At 44.0% G+C, this 27,541-nt stretch overlaps 1 protein-coding gene across 1 annotated transcript in view; it reads left to right on the top strand.

The window, feature by feature from the left end:
- Positions 1–27,541, top strand: part of ERCC6L2 (ERCC excision repair 6 like 2) — a 1,215,137-nt gene that overhangs the window by 499,351 nt on the left and 688,245 nt on the right. Inside the window, exons 11-12 of the mRNA XM_078675691.1 lie at positions 983–1,099; positions 13,927–14,046. Of these exons, the coding sequence (XP_078531817.1) occupies positions 983–1,099; positions 13,927–14,046 (237 nt within the window). The remainder of the gene's footprint in view (positions 1–982; positions 1,100–13,926; positions 14,047–27,541) is intronic.

The raw sequence follows: 27,541 nt of genomic DNA, 5'->3' as shown, positions 1-27,541 counted from the left end.
TGTTGACTGAAATGGGGATGAGTAATCTATGGGAACACCCAGAGGCTGCGGAATTCCCATCGAAAAAGTCTTTTAGAGCAGCATACTGGGAGATGGTTAAAATTAAGAGATTCTCTTCCCACATTAATCAGCCATTGTCGAGGGATTTCCTCGACATTAAGGACGAACCAGTCTTGGAAGATTATTGGGATCTTATCACTAAGCCTCATGATTGGAAGCTCTACCACCAGTTCAGAATAGGCACTCTACCCGTATGATGTTTTACAAGCAAATGGAATCCTGTCAGTAGTGACAAGTGTGCATTCTGTCAAGTTCATACTGAGAATATAGATCACTTTCTATTTGTATGTCTCGCATACCACCAGCCTAGGAGAATCTGGCTTAAACCGGTATGCTTGCCTATGAATTCAAGATCGGCGATGGTTGCAAGGAGAATTTTAAAATCAGACACTTCCAACCTTGTGGTAATTGGTGTAACAAAGTTCTTAAGCTGGGCTTGGGCCATATGCAATAAAAAAGGGGGGTACATAGCAGCTATATTGTGATCAAAGATGGGTCCTTTTAAGAAGAGGTTGAGAGGCATGGTAATACCTTGTTCTGGCTTAGACGATCACTCCCCCTTTGTAAAACTATTGATGTAGAATTAAGTCTTTATGCTGGTCTATATATTTAATCTCTTTTTAACTGTTTTAACATGCATATATACTTATATGTATTATTAATTTATGATGATGTGGTATAGTATGAAGTTTTATATTTTTTATATGATGGTGTATTTTAAGTGAAGGAATGTTTTAATTCTGGACGTCATGTCTTTGATGATGAATAATCGAAATAAAGACTTATGAAATGAAATGAATTTAATATAAATATATATTTCTATGAAACAGCAGCTTATGATCACAAGACTATTTGTTTGGTGCTAATGTTTTTCATTTAAATTAATGAAACTGTATTAAATCTTAAACTTATGTTGTTACAGAAAAATGCTTATGGGGAGACTGTGAGTGCATTGTATTTCAGTTACCTTGCAATCCTTCGTAAGGTTGCAAATCATACAGCACTGCTACAAACTGACAGCAGTACAAGCAAAAAGCAGGTGAGACTTAATTTTGTTTTTAAATGTACACATGAGGACTTGTAGATTGTGACACTGTATAGAAGAAAGAATGAAACATAATTGTACTGAAATGTATGATGGTAATTTTAATTCATATATAAATTTTCCATCTAGGCAGCTGTGTATATCTGTAATGTTATAATGTTATCAAGTGGTACAAAGATGAATAGTTATATAGAAGTTATCTAGGATGCTCCCTTGTAAAACAAGAGTGCAGTAACGTCCCTCTTATTTCCTCTACTTATCCTTATGCTCAAAGCCATTAATGATGTTATTCTCAAGTATTACTTGTGTAAATCAACAAGACATGTAGATGTATGTCTTTTTGCATGTTTTGGTTGATATATTTTAAAATTGGGGGTGGGTAATGCTATGTCAACCTTCTGTATACCTAGGAGAAGTATCTATGGGTATATACTCATCCAGGAAATGTAGTTGACATTTCACACTAAAAAACTAGAAGCTAGTCATTGACAATTCCATACTCCTATTCCTTACTAGTCCTACACATACAAGAAGTAAAGCTATCTTGAAATAGGTGCTTTGCTAACTTTAAATAAGGTTAAACTAGTTTATCTTGGTTCTCCCATTAGAAATAGTCTCCAATTACATATCTGATAGAGATTTCTAGCTGCAGATGCCTCAAATTAGAATATTCCCCGGGTGTAAGACTGGATGCAGACATATTTGAGCAGTCTCCTTCTGTGCCAGTAGGTGGTGTCATTCTGCTGTACGTGGCATAGTTGGCATTGTCCACACAAGCAATGACATGCACGGTGCCTATATAGGTGCCACTCCAATGCGCTGACCTCAGTTCCTTCTTTTCCATGCCATCAGCCTGTTTCCGGACAAGCTCCTTTCAGACTGTTTTGTCAACTTCAACCAGTGGGCCTTTTTCGGTTGTATGTCAGAACAACGCAGGGAAATACTTTGCATGCCTTTACAACACATGCCATAGAACAATGTATTTGTAGGGGAGGGGGGCCCACACCCTTCAACTTACCTTAAATGCATGGTAAAGGCATGCGTTGTAAAGATATACATGTGGTAAAAACGTGTGGTAAAAAATGCATGGTAAAGGCATAACATGGTAAAAACCTCATTGTAAAGGCCGTTTCCTGCCTTTTTTGGAGTTTGACGCAGACGAAACCAACTGGTTTTATACTTTGGGGGCCTATCACAGGCAAATATCGGTGACAGACCCTCGCTTGGTGTGTCTGTGGTGCCTGGGACGGGACCACGACTCCAAGGCCTCTGGGTATTGCAGTACCATAAATCCAAAGGCCATCCTCAAACAGTCCATGAAGCTTCTGGCCACACAACACCGTACCACTCTTTTTTTTTTTTTAACTCTCTATTTGCGACTGCATAGTATATCTTACAACTTATCATTGTCATTGTATTCGAAATACAGTCTTTTTTTAAACTTTTCGCCCCTAACATACCCCAACAGGCTAAATGATATTGACGTAACAAGTACAGTGTCTTAAAAGTAGGAAAACAGAATCTTAATGTCATTCGTATAATATGTGCGGGAAAGCATCAATTAGATTATCGTCATTATGCAACACATCATGTTACACACTAGCCGCTCAGTACTGACCGTAAAAAACACTGTACCACTCTTAAGTTCCGTTCGTGATGGACGTCCTGGTACTGCTCTAGGAGTCCCTCTTGCCGGTCAGTTACGATCCCGGACTTCTTCAGGTAAGCCCCACAAGAATAAATCCAAGACGTTGAACCATTCCTTGACTTCTCCGTGCCGGTTCCATATATTGAACGTGGATCGAGAACGGTGCCACAAGTCCAGGCCCTGCTCCCTGGTCATCCCTGTGGAGCTAATGCCTGACACGGGGTCATCTCCGTGCTCCCTCGTGTTTCCCAAGGTGACCCCCACCCAACTTAGAGTGTTAGGAGGCCTGAGCCTCATCTCTGGGTGGCCTGACCACACTGGAGTGCCTTCGGATCCCATAGTTTCAGAATGGACTCTGACTGGGGCTCCACCATCGGGTTTGCCCTTGGCGCCAGTCACGCCCTAGGGATCCATTGATGAATCTGGATCGGCCTAGGCCACAGCTTCCCAACCTCCTTTGGAGACCGTTCCAGTGGCGCCAAACCCATTGTGATTACAGACTGTGATATGGACCTGTGTCACACAACATCGTTTCTGGGGCTGACCAGGCCCCCATGGAGATAGAGCCCTATTTCCCTGAATGGCCCTCAGAAGAGCACAAATGATGGGGATCTGAGGATCCATATGGCTATTCCCACCCCCTAGCACAATCCATGACCGATGGCACCTAAATGAGGACCTGGCTGATGCCAGTAGTCTGGACTCCTCACCAGACACTGGTCTCCTCTCTCCTCCCACAGAGGCTAGGGAAGAAGGGGCTTCCTTAGCAGTGGTAGTCATGAGGGCGGTTGAGGTCCTGGACCTTCAGCTTCCCACGGTTGAGGTCAAGACCAAGGTCTTGACAGAGGTGCCTCAACCCTGGATGTCCCGCTCAGAACTCTTCCTCACTTTTAATGAAGCCCTCCCTGAAGTCCTGCTCGGGCCTGGGTCAAGCCCTGCACAGGCACTCCTACGCACAGGGCTATCTTCCTCCCCCATCACACGCGCCCGGGCTCCCAGCCTATCTCACCCAGCATCCTAACTCCGAGAGTCTGGTGGTCCAGACTTCTACCTCCAAAATCAACCCTGGTGCATTCCCTGCCACACCACTGGATAGGGAATCTAAGAGGCTGGATACCTTTGGAAAGAAGATTTTCTCTTCCACCAGCTTTGCACTGCATTCAGTGAACACCTCATGTTTACTGGGCCGATATTCCAATACTGTATGGGATACTGTTACGCAAGCACTGCCAATGATCTTGGAGGAGACCCGAGCCATACTTGCTCATTTATTTCTGACTGGAAAGATTTACAGTTGGCGCTCTGAAATCATGTCTGGCTGAGGGCAACTTCCTTTTTGGGGGATATCCAGGCATCCCTTATGGACATGCCCTTTGACAGCACTTGCTTTTTTTAGTGACTTGACGGATTTGGCACTTGAACTTTTCAAGGACAGTAAGGCGACCACTAGGTGGTTGAAGCTTACCATGGCCCCACAACAACCTCTTCTTCCTTCTGCCTTTCTGTTGCTTCGTTATGGGCTATCAGGTATTCTTCCCCCCTAGCCACAGCCGCCATGCACCTTAGTCCTTTTGTGGCAGTGAATGTGGCTCACACAAGCCTTGTGGGAATCAAGACCAGAGGTGACCCAATCCGCTATCCCCACCACCCCCTCCCCAGCAGCCGCAGCCTCAAAGCTCCTTTAACTTGATCTCACACCATCATTGGCACCCTGTTGGTGGCAGGATGCAGCACCACCTGCCCCAATGGTGGTTAATCACTTCAGACAAAAGGCTGCTTCAGATTGTCTAGATGGGCTATGCCCTACCTTTCCAACAGAACTCGCCACCTATGCCACTGTCCCCCAGTCAGCTGATGCAGACCCATTTTTCACTGTTGCGACAAGAGGTGCTGGTTCTTCTAGCCAAAACAGCTATTGAGAGGCTGCTGGTATCAGAAGTAGGTTGTGGTTGTTTTTCCCCTCTACTTTTTGGTGTTGAAATAGGATGGAGGCCTCTGTTCTATCATAGATCTATGCTCTCTCAACTACTTCCTGAAAATGGAGAAATTCAAGATGCTCACCTTGTCTACCCTCGACCCTTGAGACTGTATGATAGAACTGGACTTGCATTATGCCTACTTCTTTATCCCCATCCTCCCTGCCCTGCTGGTGAAGCGTGCTCCTTGGCATATACAGATTCTGCAGTGGGATCTCAGGTCTCAGAGAGCACAGCATCAGGAGAATCTCTCCGGCCTGTTTCAGATATCAGAGGGAACGGCTTATGATCTGCAGTGGTGGCTCATGGACCGCGATTGGGTCAGTGGCAGACCTCTCTCACTTCCCCACCCAGAGCTTACAAAAGTAACAGATCTGCCATTCCCGGTTGGGCAGCCATCTGGGAAAAGTGAAGATCAGAGGTCTTTGGTCTCCGGCCGATTCTCAGCTCCACATCAGCCTGTTGGAACTGAGAGCGATTCGCTTGTCATTGAAAGTCTTTCTTCCTTCAGTCAAAGAAAGGCTGGTTCAGGTGTTAATGGGCAACACAACCGCCATGTGGTATTGAAACAAGCAGTGCGGGTGGTGTCATGGACCCTGTGTCAAGGGGCCTCACATCTCTGGACATGGCTGAAACTTCAGGAGTTTTTCCTGGTGTTTCAACATATGACAGGCTTTCTGAATACCAGACCAGACAAACTCAGCCGTCGATGCCTCGCGGATCACGAATGGTGTCACCACCCGCAGGTGGTGCATAATGTCTTAAGAGATTGAGGTGAACCTTGGTTAGATCTATTTGCCACCAACTAGAACACCCAATATCAGCACTTCTGCACGTTGGAGTTTTCAAGGCGGACCTTGCTCGAAGATGTATTTTGTCTCTAGTGGAGCGCAGGTCTCCTGCATGCTTTTCTGCCAATTCCAGCCCTGGCCAGAGTTCTCAAGAAGATCAGGAACAACCAGGCCCAAGTCATCTTAGTGGCTCCGGATTGGCCACGGAGAGTATGGCATCCCAAACTCATTAGCATTAGCATATGTCCTCTGATCAGGCTGCCCTTGTGGGAGGATCTCCAGTTGCAGCAACATGGCACCGTCCTGCACCCAAACCTGCACACTCCATCGGTGACAGTTGAGGGTATTGGACCTCCCCCCGAAGTGTGTGATGTCATTCTGGCAGACGGGCATCCCTCCGCGAAAAAGGTTTATGACTGCCGATGAGATACATTTGTTGCTTGATGTACTGCCAAATTCATTGATCCTCTGTCTGCACCCTTGTCTGAAGTTATTTTGTTTGCCTTATCCCTTGCCCAGCAAGGCCATGCTTTGGCCAAAGTTAAAGAGCACCTTTGTGCCATTTCAGCTTTCTTGTGGTTGCCGGATCAACCCTACATGTTTAAGTCACCTGTTGTGACTCGTTTCTTGAAAGGTTTGCTGCATATGTTTTCCCTTAAACCTTTCACTATACCTCAATGGGATTTTAATTTAGTTCTCACCTTCTTAATTTGTTCACTATTTGCACAGCTACACTCTGAGACCGCTGACCATTGAAATATTCTTCTTTGTGGCTATAACATCTGCCAGCAGGTTTAGCGAGTTGCAGGTGCTTTCTGTTAACCCCCGTACACCTCCTTTTTCATGGATAAGCTGGACCTCACGATCTGTGATCACACCTTTATATGTTGTACAGAACATCACATTGCCTACTTTCTTTAACTTCACTCTGCCAAGGACGAGGAGAAAGAGGAGAGACTGCACAACCTGGATCCAAAAAGGGCATTGTCATTCTACATCAATCGTACCAAAGACTTCCAGTTGGACTATCAACTCTCTGTTGGATTTGCGTGTGTGAAGAAAGGCAAGGCAGTCCACAAGAGAACCATCTCTAGATGGATTCTCCTCTGTATGAAAATCTGCTACGCAAAAGCCAAGTCTTTGGGCTTGAGTGCTCATACCACCAGAGATAAAGTTGCATCCACTGCGCTAGCTAAAGGAGTCCCAGTTCTGGACATCTGTCAGGCAGCTATGTGGGCATCGCTACACACCAAACACATTAGCTTAGACAGTCAGGTCTGCCGTGATGGGCATTTCACCCGTTCGTTTCCCCAGGACCTTTTAGTGTAACCAGTCCGTAAACATGCTCCAGGAAGAGATTCTATTGGTATGTATTCTAAGGTAAGCAATATAGGGCTAGAAGTCTTCTATCAGATGAACAAGTTACTTTCATTCGGTAACACCTTATTTGGTAGAGACTCTTATCTAGCCACAGATTCCATATAAACCTTCCCAACCTCCTGTTCTGCAAACTGTATATTTCACTTGAAAAAGATCCTTCGGGACCTCAGCTTGGCACACTGGTCATTCCACATCAGTTTGGTTTTGTGCTTTTGGTGCTGAAAAATAGTCATGAGCCTAGTGATTGTGATTGTGAGAAGCATTTAGATAGCGCATGGCTACCCAGAGGCATCCCAGCGCTTACAGTGAAAAACAGGGGGATGTTACTCAGTTTGGAAAGAAGAATGTTTTCAGGGATCTACGAAAGGAAAAGTGGTTGGATTCTATGCGGAGGTAAAGAGGAAGGGAGTTCCAGAGTCTCGCAGCATTAAATGAGACAGATCGACCTCGGCTTCTTGCCTTCCTAATTCAAGGAATAATGGCCAAGTCTGGGTTTTGGAGCGAAGGGATCTCTTGGGCTCATAAGGCTGGATAATGCCCTGAAGAATAGAGGGTCCGATTTTAAACATAGAGTTATGCGCAATACACAAGGCTTTGAACTTAACTCTCTCCTGGACTGGCAGCCAATGGAGTGACTTAAGGGCAGGTTTAGCCGAATGATGGGTGGGGATGCCCAGAAGAAGTCTTGCTGCCCAATTTTGAGTTGTCTGTAATTTGGAGATAGTGGCAGCAGGGGAGCCCGATTAAAGGACACTAGCATAATCTAATCTGGATAACACCAGCGCTTGGACCATAATTTTTCTGGCCTGGAAGGGGAGGAGGGGGAGGATTTTTCGGATCATTTTAAGGATCCAGTAGCATGAAGCAGATGTCTTCCGGGCCTGAGATTTAAATGTAACTTCATGGTCCATCCACACACCCAGATTCTTTAACTGAGTTTTGGGAGTGGGGCAGGAGCCCATGGATCTAGGACAGATTACAGTCAATTCAAGGGGGGAGTGGTTACCCAAAAACATGATTTCACTCTTTTCCCCATTCAATTTTAGAAAGGAGTCGCTCATCCATCTTGCAATGTCTTCCATGCAAGGACGAAGACAGGAAGGAGAGCTTTCCGCTTTATTGAGCCCAATCACCAATTGCGTATCATCCGCATAGGTGATTATGTGGACTCCAAAGGGTAAAACTGCCTCCGCAAGCATGCCGGTATAAACATCAAACAAAGTGGGACTTAGAGAAGATCCCTGCGGCACTCCACAACGAAGGGGTGTCCGTTTGGACGTGACTTCCTTGTCAAAAACTTGGAAGGATCTGCTGTTCAGAAAAGATTTTAGCCAGGCCAGGGCAATACCAGTGATACCTGATTTTAGGAGCCTACGGATCAAAATCTGATGGTTTACGGTATCAAAGGTCCAAAAGGAGGACCACCGCGGTGCCACCGGCGTCGACTATCTTTCTTGACTCTTCCACCACAGAAAGAAGGGCCGTCTCGTTCCCTGTAATGGGCGGAACCCGGTTTGAGTCCGATGGAGAAGATTCTGAGTCTCCAAGTGCGCTGATAGTATTAAATTAAAATATTTTTCAGTAATTTTGCTAACTCCAGGGAGCAACGAGATAGGGCGATAGTTTCTCAGGTCTAGAGGGTCAAGGCTTGTTTTTTTTAACAGTTTATTAGTCCAGTGCACTGGGGTGGTGCCTGTATAGGCACCGCACACTTCATTTCTGGCCCTTTACAACGCAATGCGAACCTAAACGACATCACCTATCCCATCCTTGCGGCAGCACGACAACTATAGTGTTATAAACAAAGCTGATCCAGGGCATAATGGGGCAATCCTGGGAGGAAGCAGTAAATATTTAATGAGCAGCCTTGCTGCTTTAATACTAAAGAGGTGAGACAGCAACTCATTTTCTCCTTTTTAAAAAAAAAACGTATGTACCTTGGCCTCACCGGGGTACCCCATCGCCACAAAAAAATTCCCGAATTAACTATAACCTATGCCCTTGCAGTGCACTTCTTATGACCTCACATATTACACCACTCATGACATGGTCAGTGACATCAGTGATAACATCACTAATTACATTACTGATAACATCATCCACAGAACCTCTCACACAACTACTCGCTCACCCATACAGTCACTCACACAGCCACCCCCGCACCCCTTCAAATACTCACACACCCACTTATTTACTCATATAGCCACTCATACACCCAGTCACTCACCAATACAGCCACTCAACAGAGCTTCTCACTCACTCCATACAGCCACTCACACAGTTACTCACTGTCCAATACACCGACTCAGACAACCAATCAGTTAACCAACCACCCACTGAAACAGCCACTCAGTCACCCGTACAGCCACGTACACTCAGTTACTCACCCATACAGCCACTCACACATCCACTCACAGACCCATACAGCCACTCACACACCCACTCACTAATCCATAGAGCTACTCACACACCAACTCACACACTCATATAGCCACTCCCACACAGCCACTCATACCCACTCACTCAACCAGTACAGCCAGTTATACAGCTACTCCGACACCTATATAATTACTTACACTCACTTATTCACCAATACAGGTACTCACAGATCCACTTATTCATCCATACAGCCACTCACTCACCTTTACAGCCACTGAGACATCCACTCACACATGGATAGACACAGTCACAAAGCACTCACATGATATGTGGTAGAAATAGTATCGCTCACTAGTAGTACACAAAGTATAGTAATTTAACTTTTGTATTACCTTAGTATATATGTTTAACACTCATGAACGTTCAGAAAACACTCACAATCACTGAATGATGCCATCCATGATGTTATTTAGGATATCATCAGTGATGTCATGAGTAATGTCAGTGATATTGTCATTATAGTGATGTAATATGTGCCTGAGTGGGTGTGTGAGTCACTGTGTGGGTTTGTGAGTGAGCGTTACCGTTCCCGCCAAGCCTCAGCAAACGCTCTGCTACCAGCAAGCAAGAGCATTTTTAATGCTCTTGCTTGCTGGAACTGGAGCACAATTGCTTTTAGACAGAGGAAGCTGCATGTTTAGCAGTTCCCTATGTCTAAAAGAAGTGCTGGCTCCCGCAGGGGGCGGGGAGCCGTCAGGGAGCTTGGTCCCCAACTGATGTGAGTCGGTGCCACGTGTGGGACCAGGCCACCCACAATAGAGGCTGAGCCCCCAGCTGGGTCCCCTCCAGATAAAGTATTAAAAAAAAGCAGGGCCCCGAGAATTGGTGTCCTCAAGGCCGAAATTGGTCCAAGAAGGGGGAGCTGCGTGCCCTCCTCCCTATTACATGTAGTCCGGGCCACGGGGGATGGGATCCCCAGGGACGAAATCAGCAAAATGAAGGTACAATCTCTTAAGGCTCAATGGTTTTAAATATTAAGACATCTGTGACATTCTAGGACTCGTCAAATCTGAGCAGCAGACAAATCTAACCTGATGTGACAAATAACATGCACAAATTTCACATTGCCATTATTTATTAGGCAACAGATGCATATTTCATTTGACAATCCTACCTTGCACACAATATGAAAATCCAATATCATCCAGGACTGTTCAGAGCATTCTGTATTTCAACGCTCGGTATAATCAATGCAGTAATCCACATGTTTAGGTTGACATGATTCCTAGATAGATAAAGACCAACCTGCAGCCAGATTGAGTGATATCAGATCCCCATCATGCAGATTAGTCAGGGACAGCACAGTATCCAGTAAAAATCTAGCTAAGCCATACTTTAAATAAAATACATAATAGAAAATTCGGGGAGTTCTGACTTGTGTTGATCATGCATGGTTTTCCTATCCAAAAAGCCCTGCAAATATCTTGAGTCTGCCTAAGTACTTAATTCTGAGAAAATTTCAGGAATGTTGGCTTATTTATAATGATTTTATAAAAAATTAACACAGTTTGTGGATGGAGGCTTTTTTGTCCTTCAATAAAAAGAAATTATGGAAGCAGTCACTGTTAGAACCGTGGTCACCGATCCGACACGGTAGCTTGGCGCGAGGCAGGAAGGCACCCGAAGGCAATGTGTTAAGCAGTGGTGCAGCACACACTCACACTGACTCAGTAATACGCATGCAATGAAGTGACACCACCCCAGGCTGTTTTATAAAACAAGACTCTTTATCTACTTTTGGTTCAGGTAGGTAATGCTAGACTTTCACTTGAAACAGGGTAACCAGTTCTCATAACATTAGATCAATGCAGGTAACACTTCTTAGGCACTTGTTCCTTAAAGATAACACTTCCTGCGTACATGTTCTCTGGAGGTCACATCTCTTAGGCACATGGCTAATGTATGGAACAATTCTTAGGCATAAATTCAACCCAGGTAACAATTCTCCTAATCAGGGACAACATAGGCAACATTCCTGAGGTACACATCAATTAAAGTCAACATTTCCTATGCAGGTGCACTCTAACAATAACAGTCCCTATGCAAAGGTGAAATCAGGGTACATTTCTTAGGCAGAGTGAACACAACTGGGAAACACTTCTTTTGCACGTATCCCAGACCAGTAACATTCCCTAAGCATGTAGGGGAACCGTATAGGCTGCCTGTCTCCTGCGACATATATTTAACATTAGGACCAGGCCTAGTCAAGTAAATCTTGCAGGTAACAGTTCTATTGCAGGTTGGCATTCATAACAGATAGCAATCCCAAGGCAGAGATTCACTATATGACCTATTTCTCAGGCATCTAGTCAATACCGGCAATATGAGGTGGGCTGTCTCATATGCCCGGCATCTGACACTTTCTAGGCCAAGGGGTACTACAGGTGACAGTTTCCCAGGCTGGTTCTGGGCTGCTGGAATTAGATGCGTGGGCCTCAGGTTTCCCTTGCAAACCTTGATGGCAGTGGAGGGGGCCCCCCCGGGACCCACCAGTCAGCCCACTCGGGGAAGAGTCCGTCACGGAAGCAGCGCCGGCCCTGGTATGCGCAGGCCACCTCCCCCTCAGTCAGCCCACTCCTTCCTACGCTTGGGCTTGGACTGGGGAGGCGGAATGGCTCTTCTGCTCCCGCCGCCCCTCTGCCCTTAGAACTTGGTCCTGGGAGGTCAGGGGCTCCGTTCTCCTCGGAGCCCCTCTCTCTAAGGCCTGGTTGTCTCCGGCGAGACTGGAGCCAATCTGCATGCGACTTCCTGGGGGGTGCGGCCGATGACGCGGCCGACGCCCCGTTTGCCTGGCATCTCCTCCCTCCGCGCGTCCAGCCTGGCGTGGCCCTGGCAGCTACCACGGCGGCCCTCCCCTTGCTACGGGGCCGCGGAGGTGTGCAGGACAACGCGATCTGCTTCTGGGGCAGCGGTGGTGATTGTGGTCCAGTATACTGTTACTACAGCGGCGCTAGGGCAGCGGCGGTGAGTCCAGTCTGTAGCGCTCCTCCTCCTTCACCTCAGCGATTGACCACGCTACCGGGGATTGGGGCACCCAGCAGTGCTTCCCTTTCACCCCTGCGCTCCCTCCACTCACAGCGCGCAGGGGGGCACAGTGGCAGTTCAGCCGGGTCCTGGGCTGCAGCGGTGTGTTCAGCCCCACAGTGCTTCCTACCAGCGGCACCTCCCGGTCACAGCGTGCAGCAGGGAGTTCAAGTCCAGTCATACAGCACGCCCCTAGCACAGGGGTTTCAGTGGCAGCCCAAGCACAGCACTTCACCCCCAAACGTGTTCCCCAGGTCAGTTACCTTGGGCAATCTTGCAGTGTCCAGGCAGGAGGTTCAAATGACAGGCACACAGCTCGTAGAAGTCCCAGTGCTGTTAGTAGGTGTTTCAGGCATCAGGTCCCCAGCGCCCTCAGTGTCAGCGCTGGCAGAGGATGGCGGGTCTTAGTTGCAGTTTCTTGGGGGGAAGGGTAGGGGGTTGAGTTGGCAGGCATAAGAGGCAGGATGGTTCCCTGTGGCACACTGGAGTTGGTCTCCTGGGTTTCCCCCCTCACTGGGCAAAGTCCGCAGGCTGGCAGAGCCCCTCAGCTATCTTGGGTGCAGCAGAGCCTTAGCTCAGTCAGACTCCGTAGTGTAGGTTCTCTCCTAGGCCCAACCGCCTATACTCCAGCAGAGGTTCCCCCAGGTCCAGTGGTGCCCCAACTAACTAGTTAGGTTTCCCTCCTTTCCTCTTATACGCCTAGGTCATGTGACCCTCCTAAAAGGTGGCAAAGTATAACTCCTCCCTGGGCTGGAAGGTTCCAGGGGCTTCTACCATGTCTGTCGATGTGACAAAAAGGCGGGACGGCAAGGATACAGTAACATTGTGTCCCAGCCTGATCCTAACTACTGGTTCGTGCATGTACAATGGCCACTCCACAATAGCAGGGTTCTGTGGCAGCCATATTATAAGAAGAGAGCACCTGCACCTCAGCACTGTTTGCCAGTGGTAAGGCGCCCAGAGGCCCAGGTCCAACAAGAAGATGGTGGCAAAAATGAGGCGAAAAGGGAAAAAACGGGGTAAGACCACCCTAGGTGTGACAGGTCTAACAGTCACATTCTAAATATGGTTGACAATGAAATGGCTTAATCCTTAGACAAAAAGGAGAAAATATGGTCATAGAATAATATTGTTTCTGAATGCCGATTGTTTCTTCTGTAAGCCATGGCTCTTTGCATTTAGCCATTAATTGATCACATTTGAACCTCCACCTCTCTATGAACCACATTGAGTGGCAGAAACATAAAATTCTCTGCACAACATTAGAGCAATTGTACATATACTTGATCTGATTTTCATGTTAATTGTTAACAACGCATTTGGGTTTTTTTTTGTTTGGAGTTGATTAATTCATAATCATTGAGTTCTAATGTTAAATTGTCTTACTTGGTATACCTTACACTAAATAACAGCATGCTGTCCTCTGTAGTGTATTTAAATTTGCCACTAAATATAACAACTCACATTTGAACCTTATTAGTTAATGTATCTTATGTATCTTGGCACGTTAACAGAGAATATCAATATTTGAATAATCTTAAAACGCACCTTTAACCATTTTAGGACGTGCTTATCAAAAGGGTCTGCACTAAAGTATTTGCCAAGTTTCCAGAGTTTGTCAAGCAGAGCAAAGATGCAGCATTTGAAACAATCTCCGATCCAGTGTATAGTGGAAAAATGAAGGTATGTATGATATAATTGTGATGTAATTATGTGATACATTAAGTGACTTTGAACCAGATGTAGTAAGATACTGATAAAAATAAAAGTGGTCATAAATTGCCTCTCTACTTTTTGTGGCCAGTATTTTATTACTTGATCTATGTAATAATAGGTTGGTTTGCAAACTAGAGAGTCGCAGTGAGTTGCAGAACGAACTGCCTTACTAATGTTGATTAGGCAGGTTGCAAATTTGGAACTCCCTCCGATTGGCTACCTTCACCGGGATGGCAGACCACCATCATTGTGAAAGTATTATAAAAGTGTTTGTTTTAAAGCAGTTTGTAAAGATTTTTAAAAACAGAAAGTTCTCAATTGTGAAAAACTTCATTGAGGGTTGGTAGTGGTCCTCTGGACTATACTCTCTCTTCTATCCGGGGAGCTGCCAGTTCGACTCCCAAAGGGAAGGGGGTCTAAAAGGAACTCCTTTCCCCTTGGAATCTGTTACCACCACAACTTGGGAGTTGGTAACTTATCAATGGTTTATGACTGGAATTCCGGTCACATTGATTGATACATAGGATACTGAACTGCAAATTGGAAGGGAATCCCATGACATCCTCCTTTCCAATCTTCGACTTGGTATTAATGTCTAAACCTTTTTAGGAGTCTGTAAAACTTTAGAAAATTCTAAAATGGGTTTTGTGCATAAAGAATAGCTTTGTGTTAGCCACAAATCCCCTGATTTTGCAAATCGGACTGCTTATGACGGCTAAACAGTGTAGTACAGCAGACTCTTTTCCCCTTGTACCTCCCTGCTATAATTACAGTCTGACAAGCAATGTCTTTCCATACCTTTCTGCCACAGAGCCCATCATAGTAACCAGAGTTACTGTATTAGTGGAAAGTGTATGCCATGGAAAATCCACATTAATAAGTTTACTTTTTGATACCATCATGTAAAGGTCTGAGTTGCAAAGCTCTTTGAGCATCTAAGTGTAATTTAATGCACAAGGTGTAACTTAGGTCTATGTTCCGGATACCTCACCTTATCCTTAATTCTCTGTGTTATATAAATGCATCACGCGAGTTGTCATTTGGCAGGCTCCTCACGCCCCCTTCCTTTGTGTCCGTGGTTCGTAAAGTTTATCATTTTAAGATTGGTATTGTTTGAGACATTTTTATGTTCAGCGGGCCCATGGTAACCTTAGCCTCTAATGGGTTAAAATCAGCAGTGGCAGGTCATGTTCCAGGCAGTACCTGTCACACATAAAGATAGGGTAAGGGCATGCACTCTCCCAAAGCCACCACTCAGTCATATATACACAGGATCACTTTCGGGTGCCATAGAGCCATTTGTTAATAACTATTAAGTGAGAAGCACAAGAATACAAAATGACATACATGATGCCCAGATCCATGTCATACGGTTATTTGCATCACTTAGCCGTGGATATGTGCTGAGCGCCCCACCCATGAAAAAGTGTGAAGGAGAGTGGTGATTATGTAAAAGAAGGGGGTGGTGTGAGGTGAATAATCCATAGCTGTGTGGACAGGTATACATACCACTTTAACAATGGCAACATGACCTAGGATGAGTAGCGGGAGTGGGAATCAATTCACCAGGTCTCTCTGGAGAGGCTCCAAAAGAAGGGGGTGGATATTACACACCCAGCATAGAGGTGCTGAAGTTGCAACATATACCCCATGGTATCAGAAGCTCTCTAGTTCTACCTTCAGCTGTGTGCACCAAACAATGGGGAATCCTCCGGTCAGGAAGATCATTTGGGACCAATGCACACTTAGGCCAGATAATCACCTAAAGCGGCAAAGAACTTGCATCACTCATGGGCTAGATACCTCAGGATGATCCAAATAAATTCAAAGGTCTTCAGCGTACAGTGAGACATATTCTTCACCTCTTGCCACACCATGAAACCCCTGTAGTGTTGAATCAGTTCTGAGTAGCCCCCTGGTGCTTCAGTGTACAGGGTGAAAAGCAGATGGGAGAGAGGGCATGCTTGCCAGCCCCTTCTTGATAGAACAAGACTCCATTTACTAATACCGCCAAATGGATGCAAACGATTCTGATATAGGATAGACTATGACAGTGCAACTCTCTGTGGCCTTCCTAAATACCTTGGATCTACTTAGGGCCTCGCTGAACTCTGCAGCAAGATTGATTACAGGGTCGAAACGAAACAAGCACATTTCCCCAGTCCTGAAATCTCTCAACTGCTACCCTTTGAAGCACAAATCCAGCTAAAGATTGCAATCCTGACACACAAAGCACTGCACTTCAATACTCCCACTTATCTAGCGCAAAAACTTGAATTATCCTGCGGGGAGCAGGTTTCCAGAAGTGCCTCCACTCTTCTCCTGAAACCTATCATCCTTAGCTAAAAGAGAACTTGTCACCGAGCCTTCTCTGGTGATGCCCCTAAAATATGGAACTCTCTTCCTCCGGATGTACTCAGACTCGCCTCGACGACGGCTTTCCAACTGGAAGCCAAGAGATTCTTAATGAGCAAATTCCTACCATAAGGGGTTGTGATACTCATATGGTGGCTATGTCTTGGTCCCTAGCTCCATAGCACAACTAACAGTTACGGTCCATATCGTCTGCTTAATGTTGGACCCTCTTTGTGCACCATTGTTTAATGTTGCTTAAAGTTGGACCCTCTATGTGTACCATTGTTTACTGTTTATCATTGTGGTTTTTTTCTCTCACAATTGCTGTGTATATTTCTTTTTGGCCTCTCCACCAACTTATTGTAAAGCGCTCTGATATCCTTCGGGATCTTGTTCGCGCTATATAAAACTTTATAAATAAAATAAAATAAATAAAATCCTTATATCTTTGCAGCCCTGGAAATTTTGAGCATTACATAGGTAGATGACTACTGTTTTGATACCATGTCCTCACAATTAACCGGTATGTGTTTAAGCAGTCTCTCTCAAGGCAGAGAGGGGGTGTATGCCCAATTTGCCCCTGGATGATAGAAAGTCCACTAGGCACCAGTGATTTCAAAATGTCCCAGAAACAAATATAAGGATGCAGCGGCCTACCCAAGCATTGAGCCATAACCCCACCCCAGAAGGGTCAGTAGAGTCTTTCTGCTCCCCCTGGGGGCAGATGGGAGGTTTGTCCTAATTGGGGAGATTGCCCCAAATCTGCCCTGCAGGGCTTAGAAAAACTGCTAGACACCACAGATTTAACATTTGGAGCAGAAGAAACGGGTGTCGGTGTCACACTCTGGCATTGGTCCCTTCCCAACCTCAAAAGGGGCAAATTCGTTTTTGGCCTCCCCAGTGGAGGGTGGGTGGTGCAGAGAGGGGGTTTGTCCCAATTTGCTCCCTGGGGAAAAGAACCCACCGGATGGCAGTAATATATATTTATTTAAATAAAATAATGTGGGGCGGTCATGTCTATCCTTAAATCAGTCTCATCCCTCACCCTAATGCCTCAACTGTCTTTGTGCTCTCCTACAGACTAAAACATCTACATCCCCATGGCAAGCGAGAGGACATTTTGCTTCTTTTGGGTGTTGGTTTTACATATGGGCCAAGAGAGTAGGACTAAATCCCAATATCGTCCCAGTTGCCATGCTAAATGGCTGCAATTTTTGGACTTGGGTAGGCCACCACCTGGGGAAATCTACCAGACCCAGCCATTTCTGAAAACTAAACATCGAAGAGAATCCACAGTGGTATGCCTTGCATGGATCCCATGATCATGAGCTCTCTGCATACCTCAAAGTCTGTCTAAAATGAGACATTTATTCTTGCATTTCGGTGATGTAAACTTCCTGGATACCAGAGAACCACGAAATTCCAATGGACCAGCGTTTCCCCGCTTATTCTGATAAAAACACTATGCTTCTTGTAGAAGTGGGCCTAGCGTCCGCGACAGGGAAAGCCACAAAACGTATTGTGGAAATATCAACATTTCCTGTAAAAAAGCTCACCTGATTTGGCAACGATGGTAGTTGCGTTAACTTGGGCCGTACTTGGCTGCCTCCCAAGAAAACCAACCAACCTCAGATATTTGTGAAAACTGGACACCCAGGGGATTAGAAGGTGGTGTACCCAGAATGGATCCCATGTGTTTTTCTTACCCACAGTGTTGTTATAGATCTGTGACATTAACTTCCGGAATCCGTAGGGATCCTCAAAATTCCTAGGGGCACGGCCCCAAATATCATAGCTACACCTATCACTGATCTTTCCACATAGCGGTTAAAGACCTTTAGCGTCACAGTCTCTTGGCCCACCCACAAAGCTGGGGTACTGTTGTTTTCGGAAGGCTTGGGGGAATGATGGGTGACATGAAATTTGTGGCTTCCCACAGATTCCAAAACTTTCAATTATAGAATTTGTATTTTTTATTGAAATCCATATAACAAAAGAAAATTATTATCCATAAATACATCCATGAAATCCATTAAATATGACAAAGATAATAAAGAATTAATAAATAGCACCAATTTACCGGAAGGGAGTAAATACTAAAATCCATACAAAAATACACAATATAAACATTTAAGCCAGTGTTCAAGGAAACAACATCCACTGCCAGCCAATAATATAAACTAGGCAATTGTAACCTAAGGCACCTTAAGCATAGACCTAACAATCAGCGAGCATGTGGAGACTACTAAGTCATCCTGTATTCATTGATATAGCTTGATTACTAGTGGTTATCAGATGTCACATAATAGAATAAGATACTGATGTTACAGGACATAGGATTCAAACTTAGTGGGAATACCACCAAAAAGATCAGCTAAATTCTGAGATCTTAATCAAAATAGGCAGTCCATATTTTCTCAAACTTCTTAAGTCCCCCACTTCGCAATGCATAGACTCGTTCACTTTTTTTGACTTGCTGCACTTATCGGACCCATTCATATAAAGACGGTATAAGATCTGATCACCATCTCTGCAGTAGAAGTGATCTGGCAACAGCCATTGCGATATATAATAATTTGATGAGATTGAGAGAAGAAGGTCTGGGTCATAGGCAAGTACTATAAACCAAGTATTCAAGTCTATTGAAATACCGCATTCGCGTTCCAGATAATAAAATATATAATTCCTGTACCTCTGAATCAAGGGGCATTGTAATATAATGTGTACCCAATTGGCTGAAGGATAGTGAAGGCAGCGGAAACACAGCGCTGATTAGTTCGAATACATCTTAGTTAGAAAAAGTGGAGTTCTATAAAGTAACCATTTGCTACAAAATAACATCCTTCGCCAGTTAGCTCTCCTTAACGTGCTAAAATTGAGATTATTAACTGCTGACCACATGCTCGCTGTGATTTCCGTCTCCTCATGTTATGGCTTTGCCCTCCAGATCAATACCCTTCATAGAGGCGAAGCGCTTTTTCCATTCTCCAGGTTTCATACATGCCATATCGTCTAATAGATTATATACTAAACATTTCCGTTCAATGATTTGGACCAAATCAAGTTTACTCAGGAACTTGCTAAAGATATTGTATGACCCAAGGAGAAGGAAGTCATTGGCGATTAGATGAGACATTTCGTCTATGCTCAGCCATCTATCATTCCTTAAAAAAATCAGAAATTTTCTGAAATCCAGCCCTGACCCATTTTTGTGTAATTATTGATGGTTCTCTATTCCCAGAAAGCAAGAAAGGGCCCGATAACGGAGTTGAGGAGTTGATTATGGGGATAGACTATCTTCTATACAAAGCCTGGCGTTTATGGAAAGCCATTGTACGCACGTATACCGTACTTATTTAGGAGATTTAACCATTGTTAATGGGCAGTGGATCTGATTTTCCTTACAAATTAAATTCAGAAAATAATTAATAAAAAGACCTGATTGTAGTTCTGGCTTAAATCTGGACATATATTGTGCAAAATAATAATCCCTCAAATTCGGGAGAGCTAATCCTCCATTTTCCAGCTGCTCATATAAAGTGCTAAGTGTAATTCGGGGGACCTTCTTTGCCCACAGAAAAGATTTAAACATAAACTCTATTTTGGTAAAAAAAAGAGCTTATTAAAACACAGGTAATCGCCGAGAAGAGAAAATTAAATAGTGGGAGAACAGACATTTTAATCGAAGCAACCCTGCCCAAGATGGTTAATGGAAAAGAATAAATCCTGTACTTTTCGTAAAAGTGGAGCGAAATTCCGATCATATAAATCAGAGATTTGTGCCGAAAAATAAACACCAAGATATCTTTTCGGTTATGTATTTAATCAAGAAAGAATATTGAGATGTAAATCCATACAAGCTCTGCCACACTGTATAATGTCTGTCTTTTTAAAATTTATTTCATATCCACCTAGCGCCTCGCATTCTTCGAAGATTTCAAACGTTTTTGCTTGGACCTCCTTCTCAGGCTTTATAATGAGCATGGTATCGTCGGCGTATAATTTAAATTTTGCCATTGTTGGTGGAGGAGGGCAGATATCCATACTATTCCTGAAGGCAATCGCTAATGGCTCGATGAAAAAAGCGAATAATACCGGAGACCATGGGCACCCTTGTCTAGTCCACTGTTTAAACTTAACCTGGCCCACCTCTGTGGTGTTAATGATTACATTGGCTTCTGCATTCAGGTATAATTTCTGAACCAACCCCATAATTTTGGGAGGTATGCCAAAATTTTGCAGAATAAAAAATAGGGTCTCCCAGACAACTAGGTCAAATGCTTTTTCGGCATCTAAGAGGAGGACTAGAGCGGGTATCTTCTGAGTCTCAAAATAGTCCAATGCCTCCGTTATGTAGTTTGTGTTAGTGCCGAGCTGCCTACCAGCAATAACACCATTTTGATCAGGGTGAATCAAATGCGAAGCGCTTTGATTAAAACAATGGGCTAAAAGTTTAATGATTATTTTATAGTCAGAGTTAACGGTACCCTCCTCAGTTTGTTCTTTGTTCTATTTTTGTTAGCGCTGGGACGCTCTTGGGCAGCCATGCGCTTTATAAATCAAATTTCATTTCAAATTTCATTTCATGGCACGTTAAGAATTAGGGTCTTCGCTATCCTTACCCTTTTAAAAAAACCGACTATATTCCCGTTTCCAAATGGCAATGGTATTGCGCCACCTTCTAAGATTGAGTTAGCCAACAATAAAATATAATCTGAAATGGCGCTAAAGAAGATTTAAAAAAATTCTGCTGGGAGGCGATCTGGGCCACAGGCTTTGCCGCTCTCAAGATTTTTTATGACACCTTCCAGCTCATCTTTGGTAACAGGCCTCGCCATGCTCATTTTCTCCATATCTGAGAGTACCGGCAATTCATTTTTCTGGAGAAAACCTCTCAGAGATGTCATATCGATAGTCTGTTGTTGGCCGTATATGGTCCTATAATGTTGTAACATTATATCCCCTATTATTACCGGGCCGTCAGTGCGGGAAGCAGTTGAAGGACATTTTAATGCAGTTATCTGGTTAGTAACAGCCTGCTCCCTTGCCTGCCACGTGAGGAACCTACCAGTATAATTACTTTTTATGTAAATGTTTTGCCTATGGTGCTGGTAAAAGGATTCACTCTTAAGATAATATTTTTCGCTAAGATCCCGTTTAGCCTGATCAAGCTGCCGTTGGTTTAAAACTGAGGGGCTGCTAAGAAATGCGTTGAAAGACCTTTGTACTTTCTGCTCAAGGAATCGCTTTTCTTCCTTAGCTTTCCTAAGATTATTGCCATCTTTTCCAATGGCTAGTCCCCCAATGAAAGCCTTAAACGAGTCCCAGACCACATGTGGAGGTGCAGAACCATGATTTTGCATAAAAATTCTATAATCTCAGTTTTAATAAAGAGCACCAAGTTCTCCTCTGATAAATATTGCCTATTTAGCATCCATATTTTAGGGGTCCAAGTATAGTTCCCTAACTCTAACTCAAGAATCACCATCGCATGATCTGAGAATCCATTCTGAAGCATTCTCTGCTGGCTAAAAATCAGTCTCCTAGAGATAGGAAAAAGATCAATGCGTGATGAAGTGCGAAATCTACCTTATAAACAAGTATAGGCGATCTTACTTGGGAATACCGCCCTCCAAGGATCCAATATGTCTAGAGTCGACCAATAGTTTTGTAAAACTCTTAAAGTTTTAGATTTTAGCTGTTTTTTGGTCAAAGCAGAGTAGTCGATTTTAGGATTCATTAAAAAATGAAAATCCCCCCCTAAGATCAATTCACCAGGCATACTTGGATTAGAAATTGTAAAAATTCCTCATACAGCATTAGATTATCCTCAACTGGGGCATAAATGCTGGTGAAAGTTAAAAGTCTGTGTCCTAGGTTGCAGGTGGCCCCAACACCACCTTTCACTGTGATCCCTTTCAAAGTTAACAACTTCAGCCTGAAGTTTTTTATTAAGGAAAATCGCCGGGCCCCGATGGGATGCCGAAGATGAGGAGAATCCCCTATAGGATGCCCAGGACCTAAACATTGAGAAGTCTGGTAGTTTCCTTGCTCGTATATGGGTCTCTTGTATTAAAATGACAGCTGAATTTTCTGTCTTAATCCATGCCTCAATGGCCCGCATTTTCTTTTTATTATTAAGGCCATTAACATTAAAAGAAACTACATTCAGAATTTCCTCTTTAGCCATTAGCAGCAGGGAAGGTAATTAATAGCATAGATAAAAATATACTGAAGGACTACGACAATGGTGAATGGCCCGATCTGAGATCTAGCAAAATGTGAGTCTATTAATAAAAAATTGATGTATATGTGAATGGATTTAAAAAATGGATTTCGTTTTTTCCCCATGCTCCCTTTTCCACCCCTGTGACCCCACCTAACTCCCAAGCTCCCTTTTCCACCCCTGTGACCCCACTCAACCGAAGTCACTATGAGCAGGCCGCCGTCCCTGCTCACATCTGACAAACATCTTACCCCCTCCCCCCGACTGGCACTGTGACTTGGTGCCTAGTGCCTCCGGCCTCACTACCCCCCTCCAAATAATAATATAAATAAATAAAAAATAAAGAGCACAAAAAGAAGCAAGAAAAAAGAAAGGTGACACAGAACAGGTCAAAAAAGTGATTGATAAGAAACTATCTAGCCTATCTTAGATATCTACAAGTATGTACTTACAGCCGGAAAGAACAGCAAAATAATGATCGATATTAGATAAACAATGACCTTTGTTCACTTATAACACTTTGCCATTGTATTTATTGACCTTATATTGACCTATACGCATCTGCAGTTCATTGCAGTTTATCCAATAAGATTTGTTGCAGTCATTCCTGCGCATTCCGGGACATTACAAACCGAGCTGCCTTCCCCACTTCCCTCCTTCAAAAGAAAAAGACCACCAATATGGGCCAAGAAGATCAAAACAGAAAGAGAAAACCAATAGACAATAGATGACAAACTGCCTAAGAAAATATGCTAGGGAAGGACGAATCCCAAGATAAGAAACCGGAAGACATAATTGAGAACATGTTAGAAACATTTTGAGAACATTTCGAAAATATTTGTAAATTCATAGCATTAGCGTTGTGTCATATCTTGAAACTGAGGAGTCTAAAGGCTCTTAGGATGTCCCCATACAGATTTGTTGCAATAATTCCTGTGCTTCCGGGACATTATAAAAATATGTGAAATCTGCCTTTAACTAGCACTTTTAACTTGCTCTGTTGGGCAATCATTGCCTGTGCCCCCTGTTCCTTGAATGGGTGTAGCATTTTTACGAATTCCTTTCGCCTTTTGGCTGCAGAAGCTGACATATCCGTAAAGATATGGCAAAGTGGAACTTCTGTCAAGGTAAACTGTCGCTGTTTAATAGCCTCAGTTAGGGTTTGTTCCTTAACCGTATAATCCCTGAAATTGACCAACATAGTCCGTGGGAATTTAGCATTGGGTGGGAGAAAGGCAGGCCCCGATGAGCTCGCATAAGAGTAAGATCGCCATTACACTCTGGGAGGACATTATTTTTGATAAACAAATCTACCCACTGTAGAGTCTGCTGTCCCTCAAGGCCTTCTGGGATGCCCAGAATCCGGAGATTGGAGCTCCTAGAGTGGTTTTCTAATTCCTCGAGTTTATATTCCAGTATTGCTTTCTGGCTCTGGAAGGTGGCAACTTTATTATTCATAGTTGAGACTTGGTCCTCCAACTGCGAGATCCTAGCTTCTGACTCAAAAAGCTGTGTCGGCATATGAGCCATGCTTTCTTCAATTTTAGTTAGACGAACATGGATCACTGCAATCTCAGCAGATTGGGAGGCTTTCAGTTCTCGAATCTTGTCCAAAATCAGGTTGAGGAGGCTCTTGGCATCCCATTGCATGGAAAAGGATCTGTTTTCCTGGTAGGGATTGTCTTGAGTTGCTTCTGGCCTACCTTCAGACTGCAAAACCTGCGGTGCAGAGGACATATACTCTGCTGAGAAAGTCCGGATAGTTCCCACAGGAGCAGATCCGATAAAGAGCCCCCTCCAGAAGAAGACGTAAGCTCAACTGGGATGGACAGGGCAGCGTCCACAGGAGTAGATAGATCCGATGAGAATGTAGAGTCCCCCCAGAAGACGGCACATGTAAAGTAGGGGATGACGGGGGAGATTGGCCGCTGTCTAAAGGATCTCTAAGACTCCCACCTTTATTCAGGTCCATAGGGTTGTCCATGGGGTTGTTGATTGGAGGGGGCTCATTCCCTGTCACCTCCTGTTCCCCAGATGGCAAACTGTGCTATATTTGAAAAATGAAGGATATTTTTTGAGATACTTGGCTACTCCGGCTGAGTCAGGCAACGTCAGTGTCTTTACTTTAATCATATCTGATAAAAATGGAGGTACCTGCGATAGAACAAGGGCTAATGCTTGAATCCAGACCCGCAGGGGCGCCCCCAAGATGATCTTGATTCGCAATCTCCGAGCTTGCCATTTCAGCGGTTTCGATATTCAAATCAAGATCTTTCCTGAGAGCCGCCGTGAGATTTGCCAGAGCAGCAGTCTGACCGACTCGTTTTTTCACTCTTTGACCCAGGCTTGGGGAGTCAGAGTGGGTTGGTATTGTACCTTTAGTTCCTTTAGTAAGATTTCAAATAATGCAGATGTAGCATAGATTACTTAACAAGGCTACCAAAGTTATTTCCTAGGACCCCCCTGCGACCCTCAACCAAGCGGCTTAGGGGGACTCCCATGCACCGGTGGGTAAGGATAATCCATACACTTCTCCCTCTTGGAGAGAAACCTGGTGGACCTAGTAGCAAAAGTCAGAAAAGTCAAAAGTTAAAAAAAATAATAATCTACAGCTCCCAGGAGCCCAAGCGCCAACACAGCAAGAAGTAGCCAGGAGATATTCAAATTAACTGGTAAACTGCCTCGGGATGATATGCGGCTGAAGTGATAACTGCATATTTGACCATCAAGGAGAGAGTGTGATTCCGGCGTTCTCAGCCGGTAGCCTGTGTTCCGGCAGTTCCAAAATGAGCATGAGCCCCCCCCAGGCAGTTACTCCCTTCGAATCCAAGTAGCACCGGCAGGCGATATGCAGAGAATTGGAACTTGACCCAAGAATACCTCCACGCTATGCCACATCTGAGCTGTTCTCGTTCCGGACCCGTTTCCCGGCTCCCGCTGGTGAATTTGCAGAGCTCAGCAGCATCCCGCATTCGAGTCCGCATCTGACGTCAGCTCCAGCCTCTGCTTCGGCCACGAAGCAGGCGAGGGGTGTGGCTACGGCGTGGTCAGCCAGTCGTCGGCATCTCCTGAGCCTCTTAACCCTCTCAATTATAGAAACTTGATACAAATGTGTGGGGTTTTTTACCCAAAGTTTGAGGTTTGTAGAGGCTTCTAGGTGAGAAAACCTGGTGAGAGCCCTGCATGTTACACCACCCTGGGACTCTCCTGGCTGTTTAGTTTTGTTTATAAATGTACACACTTAGTTAGGTTCCCTAGGTGCTGGCTGATATAGGGCCCAAAATCGACAGTTAACCAAGTAGCATCAAAAGGGTTGGCTTTCAGTGGAAACAGTTGATCTATCCATGTTGCTTTTTGTGGCCTTTTCTGTCGCTGGGGCAAGACCTACCCAAACAAATGAGGTACCATTTATATAGGGTGACTTGGGGAAATACTGAGTGGAAGGAACTTTATAGATCCTCACAGACCCCAGCATATTTAATCGCAGAAAGATTAGGAAAATGTGTGGTTTTTTTTATCAAAGTTTAAGGTTTGCAAGTGCTTCTGGGTTAAAACACCTTGTTAGAATCTCAGAAGTCACACTCCCTGGACACCCCAGAGTCTCTAGTTTTCAGAAATGTATGGGTAGGTTAGGTTTTCCTGGATTGCGACTGAACTAGGACCCAAACTCTGCGGCTACCGACGTTGGAAAAAAACTGGATTCTACTAGGTAAAATATGATACCTCCTGGTCGCATTGTGGGGCGCATTGCATTGCAGGTGCTAAGCTTAGCCACACAATTGGTAAACCATGTATTGCTTTTTTAAATTGGCCATAGTGACAAGAAATTATAGATGAAAAAGTTGTCACAAATGGCTGTTTATTCTACCCATTTTTCAGATTTTCTTTAAAAAAAAAATTATTTGGGAAAAGTTTGAGGTAATGAACCCCTTCTAAATCCAGAATTTTGCCTACTTTTCAGAAATGTAAAGCTTTCTGGCATCACCCTGTTTCTACCACAAACTGGAAGTGAATTTAAAGTACCAAAATTCTGAAAAATGCCAAAACTGTGGTAAAAAGAAATTGTTTTTTCCAGACAGCTCTGCAGGTTTCTCAAAGCCGGGAAGATGGTGATTTTAGCACAGCAAGCCTTTCATTTATGCCATTTTTTTTAGAAACAAATCAGACACTTTTTGTTGAACACATTTTCCTATATCCCCCAAAAACCCACTATTTAGCTATAGTTTGTCTGTTCTCTCTGTCCCCTAGAGGGGAATCCACAAACCTTTGCTATCTTTAGAATCCCAATGATGTTGGGAAAAAAGGGTATGAATTTGGCATTGATATCTTATGTGGAAAAAAAGTTATGGAGGCCTAAACATGAACCACCCCAAATAGACAAAAAAGGCTCAACTTTGGTGTGAAAAAGGCTCAGCAGTTAAAGGGTTAAAATATGAACAGTATTAAAAGGCCTACATGAAATTCATAAAAACAAAATGAGTATACTTAAAACTAAAAATAATGAATTATTTGAATATCAAACGATAATTTCTGGACTAATTTCAACATTTAAAAGCTTCATTTCACTAAGAAGGGTTACAGCATCACAATGCACACTAACATAATATTTGTAAAAACTGAAGTCTTTTAGCACACATGAAAAGCACATGAAGTTGAGAAGCACATGAAGCTTAATAACTTCACTGCACCTTGTGCACAAACAATGTCTTCCATTGTCCTTTATCAATTCCATTAACCCTTTGATACACTATCCAGATTTCATCTTCTTTTTAAAAATAGCATGGTGCATCAACAGATTAAAGTAATTCACTAAAAAAAAATATCATGGTCACCCTAATATTTGTTATTTAACAAAGCATAACCTTTTCCATTGTTTTAATT

Source organism: Lissotriton helveticus, chromosome 2_1 (genome assembly GCF_964261635.1).
Source record: "Lissotriton helveticus chromosome 2_1, aLisHel1.1, whole genome shotgun sequence".
NCBI lineage: Eukaryota > Metazoa > Chordata > Amphibia > Caudata > Salamandridae > Lissotriton > Lissotriton helveticus.
Note: the sequence above shows the minus strand (reverse complement) of the source record. Positions and strands in the feature narration are given on the sequence as shown.